This window comes from Peromyscus maniculatus, chromosome 1, assembly GCF_049852395.1.
Source record: "Peromyscus maniculatus bairdii isolate BWxNUB_F1_BW_parent chromosome 1, HU_Pman_BW_mat_3.1, whole genome shotgun sequence".
NCBI classification, from domain to species: Eukaryota; Metazoa; Chordata; class Mammalia; order Rodentia; family Cricetidae; genus Peromyscus; species Peromyscus maniculatus.
In genome coordinates this window covers 32919675-32932297 of record NC_134852.1, presented here as the reverse complement: position 1 = coordinate 32932297, position 12623 = coordinate 32919675, and the positions used below count along the sequence as shown (strand labels likewise).

The 12623-nt window shown below is 58.0% G+C and overlaps 1 protein-coding gene across 1 annotated transcript; it reads left to right on the top strand.

The window, feature by feature from the left end:
- The first annotated feature begins 667 nt into the window (after positions 1 to 667).
- On the top strand, positions 668 to 8157 carry Erf (ETS2 repressor factor). The gene is made up of 4 exons (XM_006988072.4): positions 668 to 827; positions 5190 to 5424; positions 5768 to 5883; positions 5986 to 8157. Exons 1-4 carry the CDS (start codon positions 806 to 808, stop codon positions 7269 to 7271), a joined length of 1659 nt encoding a protein of 552 aa, XP_006988134.1. The 5' UTR covers positions 668 to 805; the 3' UTR covers positions 7272 to 8157.
- The last annotated feature ends 4466 nt before the right edge of the window (positions 8158 to 12623 follow it).

Below are 12623 nucleotides of genomic sequence, written 5' to 3'. Positions count from 1 at the left end.
CTCCCGAATGCATCCTCTGGTCACTTCCTCCCCAGCTGGACTGGGTCTATCAGGAAGGCCAAGACCCCATCACCACGGGAGCCGAGGGTACAGCCGCCTCCCCATTTCCGATGCTGGGAAATGTTTCCCACCCATTCCACCCCACCCCTGGACAGCTGCCCTCTTTCAGGCTCGGGGTTGAGGGGGGTTGGGTAAACCCAGGCTGGGAAATGGCTATGCTCTTGATCATTCTCCAAGATCCAGACTCCGCCCCCTGCGGAGAAGATTCTGCCCCTTCCCCACAAAAATTTCTGATCGTCCCCCTTCATAAAATTCCTTTCCTCCGAAAGGTCCCAAAAGAAACTCTGGAGCCAGGAAAAGGCAGAAGGGAGGCAGCAGGTAGTGAGTGCTGAAGACTTAAGTTCTGCTGACTTAGAGCCTCCAAGAAGGGTCGTGACCCCCAGGACCCCCCAGCCCCTCCCCGCCCTCTTCTTCCTCCCTCCCCCGCCGCGCGGCCCCTTTAAGCCAAGAGCCGGCCAGTCCTTAGTGGCTGCGCGCCGGCAAGCGTGTGTGAGTGCGCGGGAGGGGGCGGGCACAGTGTCTCCATGGCGACGCGGTGGTGACGTCGCCGGCCGGGGGGCGTGGGCGTCCCGGCCCCGGAGTGCGATATTAACCCGGGAGGCGGCGGCGGGGAGGGGAGAGGCTCTGAGAGGCGAGGCCGGGTGCGGCGGCGAGGGCGTCCCAACGGGCGCGGGACGGGACGGGGCAACGCGGGCACCAGGAGCAGCGGCCCGGAGTCGGGGCGCCTTGCCCCGGGCCCCCCAGCATGAAGACCCCGGCGGACACAGGTGGGGGCGGGGGCAGCACGTGTGGGGGAGACTTGTTGCCCCGGGAAACCGGGAGGAAAAACTTTGGGCGGGGGCTGAAGGGGTTCAGGGGGAGCCCGATTGATCCCCAGTTCTGGGGGACCCCCGAGCACTCGAGACCTGTTGCTTCTCGCGGCGCGAGCTGGGGTGCTGCCTGGGAGCCCCAATTCCGTGGATCCTTTTGGAATGCTGCGGGTGCTGCGGGTGCTTGCCTTTCCCTTGCCGGGACCCGGCAACCTGGGCTCTCACGGATCCTTGGGGTGGCGGAGTCCCTCCCTGTCGTTCTGTCACGTTGCACTCCGGGGGCCGGGACGTGTGCGGGACGAGGGGGGGGTTTCGGTACAGGGGCCGCTGTGCTCGGTTCTGCGCTGCGCGGTCCGGCCCGTGACCTTCACGGCGGCGCGTGCCCCGCACCGGGTGAGCGGGATACTGGATGGCCTGGAGCAGGGCGTGAGTGGGGAGCACGGGACTCGGGGTCCGAGCTGCACCGCCCCTCCCCCGTCTGCCTCCTCGCTCCCCCGCCCGCGCTGAGTCGCAAAGTTCCAAAGCGCAGCCCGAACGTTCGAAAAAGGAACTTTTTGTTTCCGACCTTAGAACGCGCCGCTTTAAGGTGGCTCAGGGGAGACCTGGGTACCCTCCTCCGGCGCGGGCGGAGGCCGGGAGTTGAGAAGGGTGGGAAAGATTGGGAGGGGGGGGGGAGAATGCAGAGGCTCCCTCATCGTCCTTCCCCCTCCTCGATCCTGCTCCTCTCTTTCAGCGGGCCGTCTTTTCCTCCGCCCCTCTCTTCCCCGCCAAGTTGCTCCTCCTTAAGGGGCCAGGGTTCCCCTCCCCCCCCCCGTTCGCTGGGCGGGGGGCAGCAGGATTAACCCCCCTCCCACTCGGACTTTTCCCCCATCCCCTCCCCCGCCGCCCCCGGGCTTGCACAGGCTGGACTTTGCGCCCGGGCGTGCGGGGGGGTGGTGGTGGCGGCGGTGGAGGGGGCCTCGCCGCCCCCTGCCCGTCTGCCCCGTCGGAATCCGGCCTGGGGCGGGGACGAGGGAGGGGGGGAAGGGGGCCGGGCGCCGCTGTTCAAACTTGTTTCCTTCCCCCGGCGGCGGCCGCGGCTCGGGCTCCTATGTGCGGGTGTGTGCCCTGACCGGCCCACCCACCCCACCTCCCTGCTCGGCGGGTGGGGGCGGCTCTTAAAGGGCTCGGAGTGGGGCTCCGGCGCCAGGGGATTGGGGCCGAGGAGGGGGCGGGGGTGGGGCAGGGGTGCGCTGTGCCGTAGGGTCAGTCACGTGCGTCCCACTTACTCCCCGACTCCCACTGGCTCACGGGCTGCCGGGCCCTGGGGGCAGCCGGAGCCTCGCCTCGCCCGGGGAGGGGACCGAGGCGCCCAGACAACCCCGCCTTGTCTTCCCTCTGCGTTACGGGCCTTGGCTTGACGGGACCTGTAGGGCCAGTGCAACCCTGCCTGGGGTCCTGGTCGCGTGTAGCTTCTCAGGGGAAGGCGGGGGACCAGAACGGCCTCCAGGTCGGTCTGTCTCTCCGACTGCCGGCCCCCGCGCGCCCCTCCATCCGATCCTCCATCCCGGCGCTTCTCGACTCCGCCGTGGCTGTTTCCCACTTCCTGTTTTCTTCCCGGCTCTGGCGCCATCGAGGTCTGCCTGGAGTGGGGGAGGTGTTCAGGCCCCCCGGGAGGCAGGCGTATTTTTCCTCGACCCCCCCCCCCTCCTATCTGACCCCTATAATCCCATAAGGAAAAAGTTTAGGCATTTATGTTAAGTTGGGGATGGTTTCCCAGAACTTGTGCCCCCAGCCAGGCTTGCACAGTCTGGGATATCCAGGTGTGCCTGCTGGGACCCAGCCATCACAGCCCTTCCTGTCTGCAGCCACCTCTCCACCCTGTCTGTGTTTCTGGAGCCCTTCTAACTCAGTTGCAGCTGCTGTTTCCCAACCTCACTGGACCCCCGTGCCGGAGAGGTCCTGTACTCTCAAGCTTTCTTGCTGCAGAGCTGGTGTTTCCGTGATTTAAGCACGTGGACCCGTATACAACACACACATGGTCTCCTTGCCGGTGCCTGGCTCCTGGCTCCAAGGCCTGGGGAACAGAGCCCCATTGAGACACCCTGACGTCACCCCCACTCCGTCCCCTCCCCAAAGCTGGGAACAGGCCCTCGTGTATGCTGTGTCCTGATGAGGAAAGCTGGTACAAGGGTGGTGCTGGGGTGGGCCTGGGCTTGAGGAGGGGTCGCTGCCAGAAGTGGCAGCCGAGGTCTAGGCCCGGGGGTGGTGTTGCTCAGGGAAGGAGGTTAACGAGGGGGCCTGGGACAGCTCCCAGAATGTGGGCTTGAGGGCTTTCCAGAGCCCCCCCACCTCCTTTCCGAGTTCCCTTTGTGTTGCATGTAGTCTCTCTCCCTCTCTTCTGCAAAGTTTATTTTTAGCCTCCTGCTCCCCCGCTCCCAGGACTGTCGCTGCACACACGTTGCCTGGTTACCGGGACACGGAGGCTGGGGCTGGTGGGCTGGGAAGGGTGGCTTTAATTTTGGGGGGGGAGGGTGGAAGTCAGTACACCCCTCCACCTCCAGACTGATGTCTTAGGGACTTCAGTGTCCCCCCCCCCCCTTGGGACTGGGAGTCAGATTGGAACGGAGGTGGGAGTAGTGTGGAGCTTCGTGCCCTGATGGGAGTCAGGAGATTTTTGGAGGTGGCTCCAGGGTATATGGAGGGGTGATTTGATTACTTGGGTTCACAAAGACCCCTGAACCCTAGAGGATGTCCTGGGACTTTGGTTCTCTGTAGCAGGACAGAGATAATGGGGTGACACCTGGATTCCCAAGAGAAGGATGAGGCTTGGGTGCCGGGGTCCTTAGAAGGGTTTGTCAGGGGCTGCCCCTGCTAACCTGAGTAGGGCTGCTGGTTCAGGACTCTGGGCTCAGGTCCCAAACCTCTAGAAATCAGGTTCCTGGAACCTGGCAGGGGCTGGCTGGTTTGAGGCGGGGATTTCTGAATGGGGCATATGGACTAGGGGAGGGGATGGCTGAACTGGCCATCCCTTCCTACCTAGGCCCAGGGTTCCCAAGAAGTCTGTGCAGGGGAACACTGAGAAACGAACCCATTTGGAAAAGGTGGTCCCTGAAGGAGTGGAACTACTGGTCTCTGCCTTCTCAAGGGGAAGGAACCTCTTCTGGATTTCACATTGGGGTTGAGGCTTTGGGGAGGCTCAGTCCTGCACCGAGGCCTGGTTGGTTTCTGCTTGAGCTGGGCCCAAGGGAGGGGGGTACCAGTTTGGCTAGGGCTTGGGACCCCGCCCATTTTTAGCCATATACCTTGGTCTTCTTTCTGTAGTGGCTCTAGGGCCCCTGATCTGCCTCCCTCCTTCCTTCCCTTCCTCCCCTTTCCCTCCTCCCACCCCTCCATTACCGGCTGCCTAGTGCTGAATTATTGATGGCCCCTGATTACCCGGGGGTTTGGGAAATAACAACCGCAGCCCCCCCACCCCAGGCTGCCCACCCCCCTCTAGGGACCAAGTCAGCCCACTGCCAACCTCTACCCAAGGTTACTGCTGGGGGCGGGCCAGCAGGTGGGCTGGGAGTAAACTGAGGATGAGATGGCCGGAGAGGGAGGAAGGGGACAGTTCTGGGCCTGCTTGGGCTCTGTCTGGGCCAGGTCCCTTCCATCCCGGTCCTAAGGATGGACTGGGGGAGGCCATTGTGGCTCAGAGGGTCCAGTGCTGTGGGGGGTGGAGGGGGGGCTCTCTCAGACAGTCTGGGTTTCACTCTCAAGGGAAGACAGAAGCCTCTGTGTGTGCAAGCGCTGACCTCATCGTCAACCAGCCACCCCACCCGGCCTGGTCCTTTTAAGAAAAAAAAAAAATCTTCTCCAGCTCTGGGTGGGAGTGAGAGCTTCCATGGGTCTAAGAGGAAAGATCATATATGTTTGCAAGGAGAGGACCACAAAAGCTGGGGGTGGGTGGGTGGGCACTGTTGGCTCCAAATGGAAGTAGGGGTACATAGAGAGGGCTGTACCCCCATCCTGCTGGCCACGTGTGCCCTTTCCTGCCCCTCCCCCTCCCCCACTGGCAGCCCTGCCCGCCATCCTGGCTTGGTGCCTGGCCCCCTGGCACTGGCCCCGGGACCCGCCGCCGTTGGTTTCCTGTTTCTGCCGGTGTCGCTGGAGCGGGCTGCAGCTTCCCCTCCTCCTAGCCTCCTGTCTAGCCCCTTCACACAGACACACAGACTGTCACCTTCGGGTCTGGGTCTTCGGGAGGCTGAGGGGCTGGGCAGGAGGTGGACTCTGGGGTGTCTCCCCGAGCCCCCAACCTGGCATCTTGACCCTAGGCCACTCCCTGTCTCCTGTCCCTAGGGTTTGCCTTCCCAGATTGGGCCTACAAGCCGGAGTCATCCCCTGGTTCGAGGCAGATCCAGCTGTGGCACTTTATCCTGGAGCTGCTACGGAAGGAGGAGTACCAGGGCGTCATTGCCTGGCAAGGGGACTACGGGGAATTTGTCATCAAGGACCCTGATGAGGTGGCCCGCCTCTGGGGGGTCCGCAAGTGCAAGCCCCAGATGAACTATGACAAGCTGAGCCGGGCCCTGCGGTGAGGAGGGGCTGTGGGCCCCAGAGGACATGTGGCAGGTCCCCATGGTTGGAAACCCCTGGTGCATGAGGGCAGGTTTTTGGGTTTGATGTCTAGCTCTATAAGATCTTCTAGCTGCGTGAAGTCTGTCCCTTGGAGCTCTTGGGTCACACGGAGGTGTCCTAGGCAGAGAATGTAGTCACACTGGAGCGTCTAGTGTGGTCCTCACTCTCTGGCTACTTGATTTCTCTTTTATGGCCTTAGGCTATTGGGTACCCTTTATGAGTGGCACCCAGCCACATGCCATGGTGCCCAGGTCTTGTGGAGTGTAGCTTGATGGCCCCATGGTGTTTTGTGCCCACAGCTATTATTATAACAAGCGAATTCTGCACAAGACCAAGGGGAAGCGGTTCACCTACAAGTTCAACTTCAACAAACTGGTGCTGGTTAATTACCCTTTCATCGACGTGGGTCTGGCCGGTGAGTGTGGGGGATGCATGGCCTGGAGTGAATGAAGAGGTGGGTCTTCTGTGTCCAGCATGGACCAGAGATCTTGATGCCAAATCTCCTTTCTCTTGTCAGGGGGTGCAGTGCCCCAAAGTGCCCCTCCAGTGCCGTCGGGTGGCAGCCATTTCCGCTTCCCTCCCTCAACGCCCTCCGAGGTGCTGTCCCCCACCGAGGATCCCCGATCTCCACCGGCCTGCTCTTCATCTTCCTCTTCTCTCTTCTCTGCTGTGGTAGCCCGACGTTTGGGCCGCGGCTCAGTCAGTGACTGTAGTGATGGCACCTCAGAGCTGGAGGAGCCTTTGGGAGAGGACCCCCGGGCACGACCACCTGGCCCTCCAGAGCTGGGTGCCTTCCGAGGGCCCCCCCTGGCCCGCCTCCCGCATGACCCTGGTGTCTTCCGTGTCTACCCCCGGCCCCGGGGTGGCCCCGAACCCCTGAGCCCCTTCCCTGTGTCTCCTTTGGCGGGGCCTGGCTCCCTTCTACCCCCTCAGCTCTCCCCAGCTCTGCCTATGACCCCCACCCACCTGGCCTACACACCCTCACCCACGTTGAGTCCCATGTACCCTAGTGGCGGTGGGGGCCCTGGTGGCTCAGGGGGAGGCTCGCACTTCTCCTTCAGCCCCGAGGACATGAAACGGTACCTGCAGGCCCACACCCAAAGCGTCTACAACTACCACCTCAGTCCCCGCGCCTTCCTGCACTACCCTGGGCTGGTGGTGCCCCAGCCCCAGCGCCCTGACAAGTGCCCGCTGCCGCCCATGGCACCCGAGACCCCGCCGGTCCCCTCCTCAGCCTCGTCTTCCTCTTCCTCCTCTTCATCCCCGTTCAAGTTTAAGCTGCAGCCGCCCCCGCTCGGACGCCGGCAGCGGGCAGCTGGAGAGAAGGCTCCAGCAGGCGCCGCCGCCGACAAGTGTGGCGGGAGCCCAGGGGGGCTGGCTGAGGGGGCAGGGGCATTGGCCCCTCCGCCGCCGCCGCCACCCCAGATCAAGGTGGAGCCCATCTCAGAAGGCGAGTCCGAGGAGGTGGAGGTGACTGATATCAGTGACGAGGATGAGGAAGACGGGGAGGTGTTCAAGACCCCCCGGGCCCCACCTGCTCCCCCCAAGCCAGAGCCCGGAGAGGCACCTGGGGCGGCCCAGTGCATGCCCCTGAAACTTCGCTTTAAGCGGCGCTGGAGTGAAGACTGTCGCCTGGAGGGGGGCGGGGGCCTCTCCGGGGGCCCTGAGGACGAGGGTGAGGACAAGAAGGTGCGTGGGGACACAGGCCCTGGGGAGGCCGGGGGGCCCCTCACCCCACGGCGGGTGAGCTCTGACCTCCAGCACGCCACAGCGCAGCTCTCCCTGGAGCATCGTGATTCCTGAGAGCCGTGGGCAAGGGCCCCGTGTGCCCCCCCTTCCCTGAGCTTTTGCTGCCTTAACCCCCTCCCCCCCCAAAGCCCTGGAGGTGAGGGCAGCTCCCTCAGTCTCCTCCCTGCCTCCTCCCTTTCTCCTCCCCACATTTTGTATAAAACTTTTAAATTTTTTTTTTTTAATGGTAGGGTGGGTGGGTGCCCAGGACTAGGGGCTAATCTCCTTATCTCTGGGTTTCTGAGTTCTGGGCAAAGTGGTGGTGGGGGGCGGGAGGGGGGTGTTAAGGGGGGGCACCTCCATTCTGAGGATTTCTATTTGAACAGAGGCTCTGGCCTTGAACACCCAGGAACTTTTTTTTAAAATTACAATCGTAGGAAGTAAAGCCTTGTCTCCCTCCCTCTTCTCTGCCTCTTACCTCGTCCTCCCCCCTTCACACCCCACCCCCAGCCCTGACCCTGCCTTCCTTGCCCCTCCAGGGGCTGTGAGTGCCTGGGTTTCTTATACCCCACAAGGTTGCAGCAGGGGCCAGAGGGACAATTTTATAAACCAAAAATTCTGTGGGGGTGGTGGGGTGGGAGGCAGAGGAAGGCGAGGGGTGCCGCCTATGGGCCACAAATCTCTACAAGTGCCTGTCCCCCACCCCGCCCCGGTCCTGGTCCAGTCCCCTCACACCCACCCCCAGCTGCTCCTAGGTCTGGCCCATGGGCAGGTGGGTCAGGGGACAGGAAGGGGGTCCCTTGAAACCAAACTGGAAGCCCCTCTCTGCCTCCCGGCTGGGGTCCCAGGGGTGGCCTGGAGGGCTGTGGTCAAGCCTTATTCTGTATTGGGAATGGAGGGTGGGGTGGGACCTAAGGGGCTGCTGGAGAATGTATTCAAAACAATAAAACTTTGGACCTTTGCCTGTGGTAATCTGTCCTAGGTACTGGGTGCAGCCAGCCGCAGCATCGCCACAGGCTTGCCTTAATTCTGGACAGGTCTAGACACACCTGCTTCCACCTGAACAGGTCACATAGGCCTGGGGAGTTACTGGCCTGCTCTCAGGTGGCACAAACCTCAAAGGTGATGATTAAGGTCTCTGGCTTTCTCTGGTCTGGTATTCCTTGACTGGTTTCTTACCATCCAAGCTGCCTCTGGACCCTCACCAGGGTTGAGCCTGTTGTCTCTGGTTCTCCTGTTATCTGAATTGCTTTTCCCTCCGGCTCTGACTGCTAAGCCACACCCTGATCAGGTCCCCAGTTGAGGGTCTTGTACTTCGAACTACTCTAGTACGCTGCTCATCTCCCTTAAATGTACAAGGAGGAGGGTTTAGTGGTCCGCACCTATAATTCCAGCACTTGATGAGGTAAGTTTAAGACCTGCCTGGGCCATATAACAAAAGGGGAGTGTTGTGTTATCACTGCTGGGATCCTTCTGCAGTGAGCCCGGCAATGTCTTGAAATGCAGATCTTGGGCTGGAGAGTCTGCTCTTCCAGAAAAATCTCAGTTCCATTCCCAGGTCCCATGTAGGGTGGTCATGACAACTGGTAACTCCAGCTCCAGGGCATCTGTTGCCCTCTTCTGGCTCCTGGCATCCATGCAGAATTGGCATACATTCACACAGATTTACACATTAATAAAAATCTTTTAAGGAATTTATATGAGTGTTTGGTCTATATGCATATTTGTGTTATCCTGTGTGCTGACTGTGCCCCAGGTCAGAAGAGAGTGTCAGATGCTCTGGAAGGAGATAGAGATGGCTATGAACTTGGATGCTGGTAACTGACCCTTGGACATCTGCAAGAGCAGCCAATGCTCTTCTTAACCATCAAGCCATCTCTCCAGCCCCAATAGAACTAAATCTTAAACCCTCCAAGATAATGGGTAATCTGTGTCCCACCAGAGTGATACCCCTAGCCAGCGGGTCTTGCGAGGGATTTATCCCATTAAAGGTAGCTGGTCTCGACATACCGTGTGTCATATATCCAAGCATTTTGGTTCTTTAAGTATTCAACAAAGGGCTTCATTAAACTTGCCAATGACCTAGAGCTGAGATATTCAGTCAAGTGGCTCCAAATCCTGTGGTCTTGCAACAACTGGATTTTCCAGTGGCAAGCCAAGATGGCTGATTCCAGATCAAGGTGTCCGAGATCTTAGGATTTGGTCGATGATGAGCTCATAAAGCTAGAAAACCAGATTGGAGAGCTGAGTCCTGAAGGAACTATTAACAAGCATGAAGAATTCAGGTTGTGATTGCTGGTGGATACAAACCCCACCTGAGCAGTGCAGGTGTGATGCCTGAGGCCCAGAAAGGGGGAAGGGGTTCCCCCAAGGCCATACAGTTGCTAAGCGATAAGAGTGGGAATTGAGAACTCAGGCCTGTTGGACTGGCTTCGCTATAAAACACCACCCTGTGCGGCCCTGAGGGGGAACGAACATTGAACTGGCAACTGCTGTCTACTCTTGCACTTAAACTTCAGCCCGTGCCAACCCCGGGGTGGGTGGTCCCAGATGATGCCTTCAGTTGGCAGTGAGGAGACGATCCAGGACTGGGATACTGGCAAGAAACAGGCTCCTGTGGCAGCCTGTGGGCAACTGCTCCCTCTCCTGGGTGATGTAAGCCATTCCCTGGGGTGGGAACCACTGGGTTATTTCTGGAAGTTGGGATGAGACATATCTCCTGGCAACGTAGATGCAGCTGAATTGCTAGTGGGGTGATAGAGGAAGGCGGATGTTGTCATTGCAAGAAAGAAGCAGGACTGGTTAGTAGCCTCAGCAGAACCCTTCAAAGCACTTCTAATCACATGACTGGTAAGTGTTCAGCTTCAGAACCTGTCCAGAGGTCAGACCTTGGTCTAATCAAACTTGTTACCCCAGATTTTGACTGTGTGGGATGTCACAGGTAATATTTGGCCTTAAAGACAACAGCTCTCCCCAGGTCTTTAATCGCCCACCTAAATCCATTTGCAGGCCTGGAACATTTCCTGCAAAATGCCCTGAGCCCAGTGTAGTGGCACATGCCTCAAGCGCTGGGAAGGCTCAGCCGGTAGGAGGATGGCTTCTGGTTCGAGGCTAGCCTTGCTACAGAACAATACCCTATTTCTTCTCCTTTTTGGTTTTTTGAAACAAGGCTTCTCTGTGTGGCTCTGTTTGTCCTAGAACTCACTCTGTAGACCAGGCTGGTCTTGAACTCAGAGATCTGCCTGCCTCTGCTCCCCAAGTGCTGGGATTAAAGGTGTGCACCACCATGGCAGAGGAGGCTCTATTTCAGAAGAGAAGAAGAGAGGGCTGGAGATGTGGCTCAGTTGGTAGAGCGCTTGTTTTCCATGTTCAAGACCCTTGGGTTCAGTTCCCAGCATCACAAACCCGTCTTAGTGGTACACGCCTGTAATCCCAGCATGGCCTAAGCAGGAAGGTCAGGAAGACATCTTTAGCTTCGTAGTGAACTTGAGGCCAGTGTGAGCTGAGACCCTGTTCTCAAAAGAAACAACACAAAAGACACATGACTTTGGTCCTGAGATCTTTGCTTCTAACTAGAAAGTCCTCAAATCTTTCAAGGGCATTTTACAGATGAATTCATTCCACCTAAAATCCCATTCGCAACAATAGCCCTCCTCCCATGAACCCACACAACTCCAAAGTCTCTCCCTTGTGTTTCTTAGCCATCCTTCACCTGTTCAGGCTGCTCGGAGATCTTCGTAATTTCTCATTCTCTCACATACCTTTCACAGAGATCTCTTGAGATTTCTCCATCATGCCCCAAACAATTGTTTTCCGCCTCTTATAGTCTATCAAAGACTTCTTTTATCTCTTCATGGCTCCCCATCAATTCCTCCAAACATCTTTAGGACCCTCTTAGACAGTTGGAAACATTTTACAGATCATCTCTGACATTCGCCCTCCAATGCCCCAACGGAGCTCAATGCAAAGACCAGCCCACTGCTCAGGTCCCACGGGTTCTGGCGGTTAAATAATCAGTTATATTCTGCCGCACACCCGAGTGAGACTTCTTGGTCCTATACCTTAGGGCTTGACTTAAATTTTACTTTTCAACTCCGAGCAGCCGTCAGAGGGCGGCAGCCATCCATTCGTCTGTGCTGCTCCAGAAACGCCCTCTCCAGTCCGAGCATGAAGTGTGCAGGCTTGCAAAGGGGACGGAAGTACTCGCGCTTTGCCTTCTGGATAACGTAGTCTAAAGAGGCGTTAGCCCTAATCTGTCTCCGTGTCCAGTGAGAATTGCAGTCGGGAACTGACCGAGTCGACTGGACGTTAGGCTTCAGAAAATCCCCAACAATTAGTACGAACACAGGCTGCAAGTAAAGTAAAGCACAGAGAGAGGACAGCACTTTGATCACACACACAGTTTCCCAGTATCCTTTGGAGCTACTTCTTTTCTTCCGGGTATTAGTCGGTAAACGGGGCGCCTCAACAGGCGCAGGAAAGCTGAAACTGCTTTTTGTAGCCGGTCCCCTTCTTTTGGATTCTCTAGGATCCTGTAATTTAGAAAATTGAGTGGGGGTTCAGGACAGAAATAGTTATCTACCTACCTACCTATATATAATATATAACTGGGCAGCTCACCCTCTTGGTCTTAACCATATTACTAGAGAAAGGTAGGATATCTGAAAACAAGTGTTCTGAGACACGGGACTGTTTATCCAGTCCTTTGAGAACGCCGGGAGGAAACGTTTTTCTCTTCCCAATATGTGGCCACTTGGGACTCCTTTTTCCAGCAGTCACGGATCGGCTTAGGCTCATTCTTAGGACCTAGGGACCAGGGAGGAGACATTGTAACTCATTACAGTTCCCCCTGGGAACTGCCGTCCTTAACCTTTCACCCACACTCCCGGCCACAGGGCTCCCTGTGGACTACAGTTCCCAAGAAGCCTCTGCGCCTAGCTTCACAAAGAGTCAGATTCCACTGTGGACTTTTCCCAGCATGCTCTGGCTGATGGTAGCTCCCATCCTCTTCCTCAAAGCTGTCTTGAACTTCATTTCCCAGAAGACATCAGGCTCACTGAAGCAACGCACTTAACTCTTGGTGTCGACTACATTTCCCGGAAGGAACTGCGGCGCAGCTAACTGGGCAGAGAGAGTGCGATGCCTACTCCATTTCCTACCCTATCTTTTCCAGTTACAGTATGTACTTGGGGTGTGAGGACCACTTGAGACTTCATTTCTTCGCGTGCTTTATAAGCCCGTCTACACCTGCAATGCGGTGAGGGCGTGGTGACGACTCCATTTCCCAGTGTGCTTCACAGTTCAAGAACTGAGTATTCGCGAGTGCGGACTCGATTTCCCAGAATGCACCCGGCTCAGGAAGTCTCCGACAGCCCATAGAGTAGGCGGGTAACTGGACTCCATTTCCCGGCATGCCTCTGGCTTGGA

What these genes read in the sequence shown, in the direction of transcription:
- Erf (XM_006988072.4), top strand. Translation starts at nt 806, where the DNA reads ATGAAGACCCCGGCGGACACAG. An exon ending in GAAGACCCCGGCGGACACAG is followed by an intron (nt 828 to 5,189) that starts GTGGGGGCGGGG and finishes TCCTGTCCCTAG; the next exon opens with GGTTTGCCTTCCCAGATTGG. An exon ending in AAGCTGAGCCGGGCCCTGCG is followed by an intron (nt 5,425 to 5,767) that starts GTGAGGAGGGGC and finishes TTGTGCCCACAG; the next exon opens with CTATTATTATAACAAGCGAA.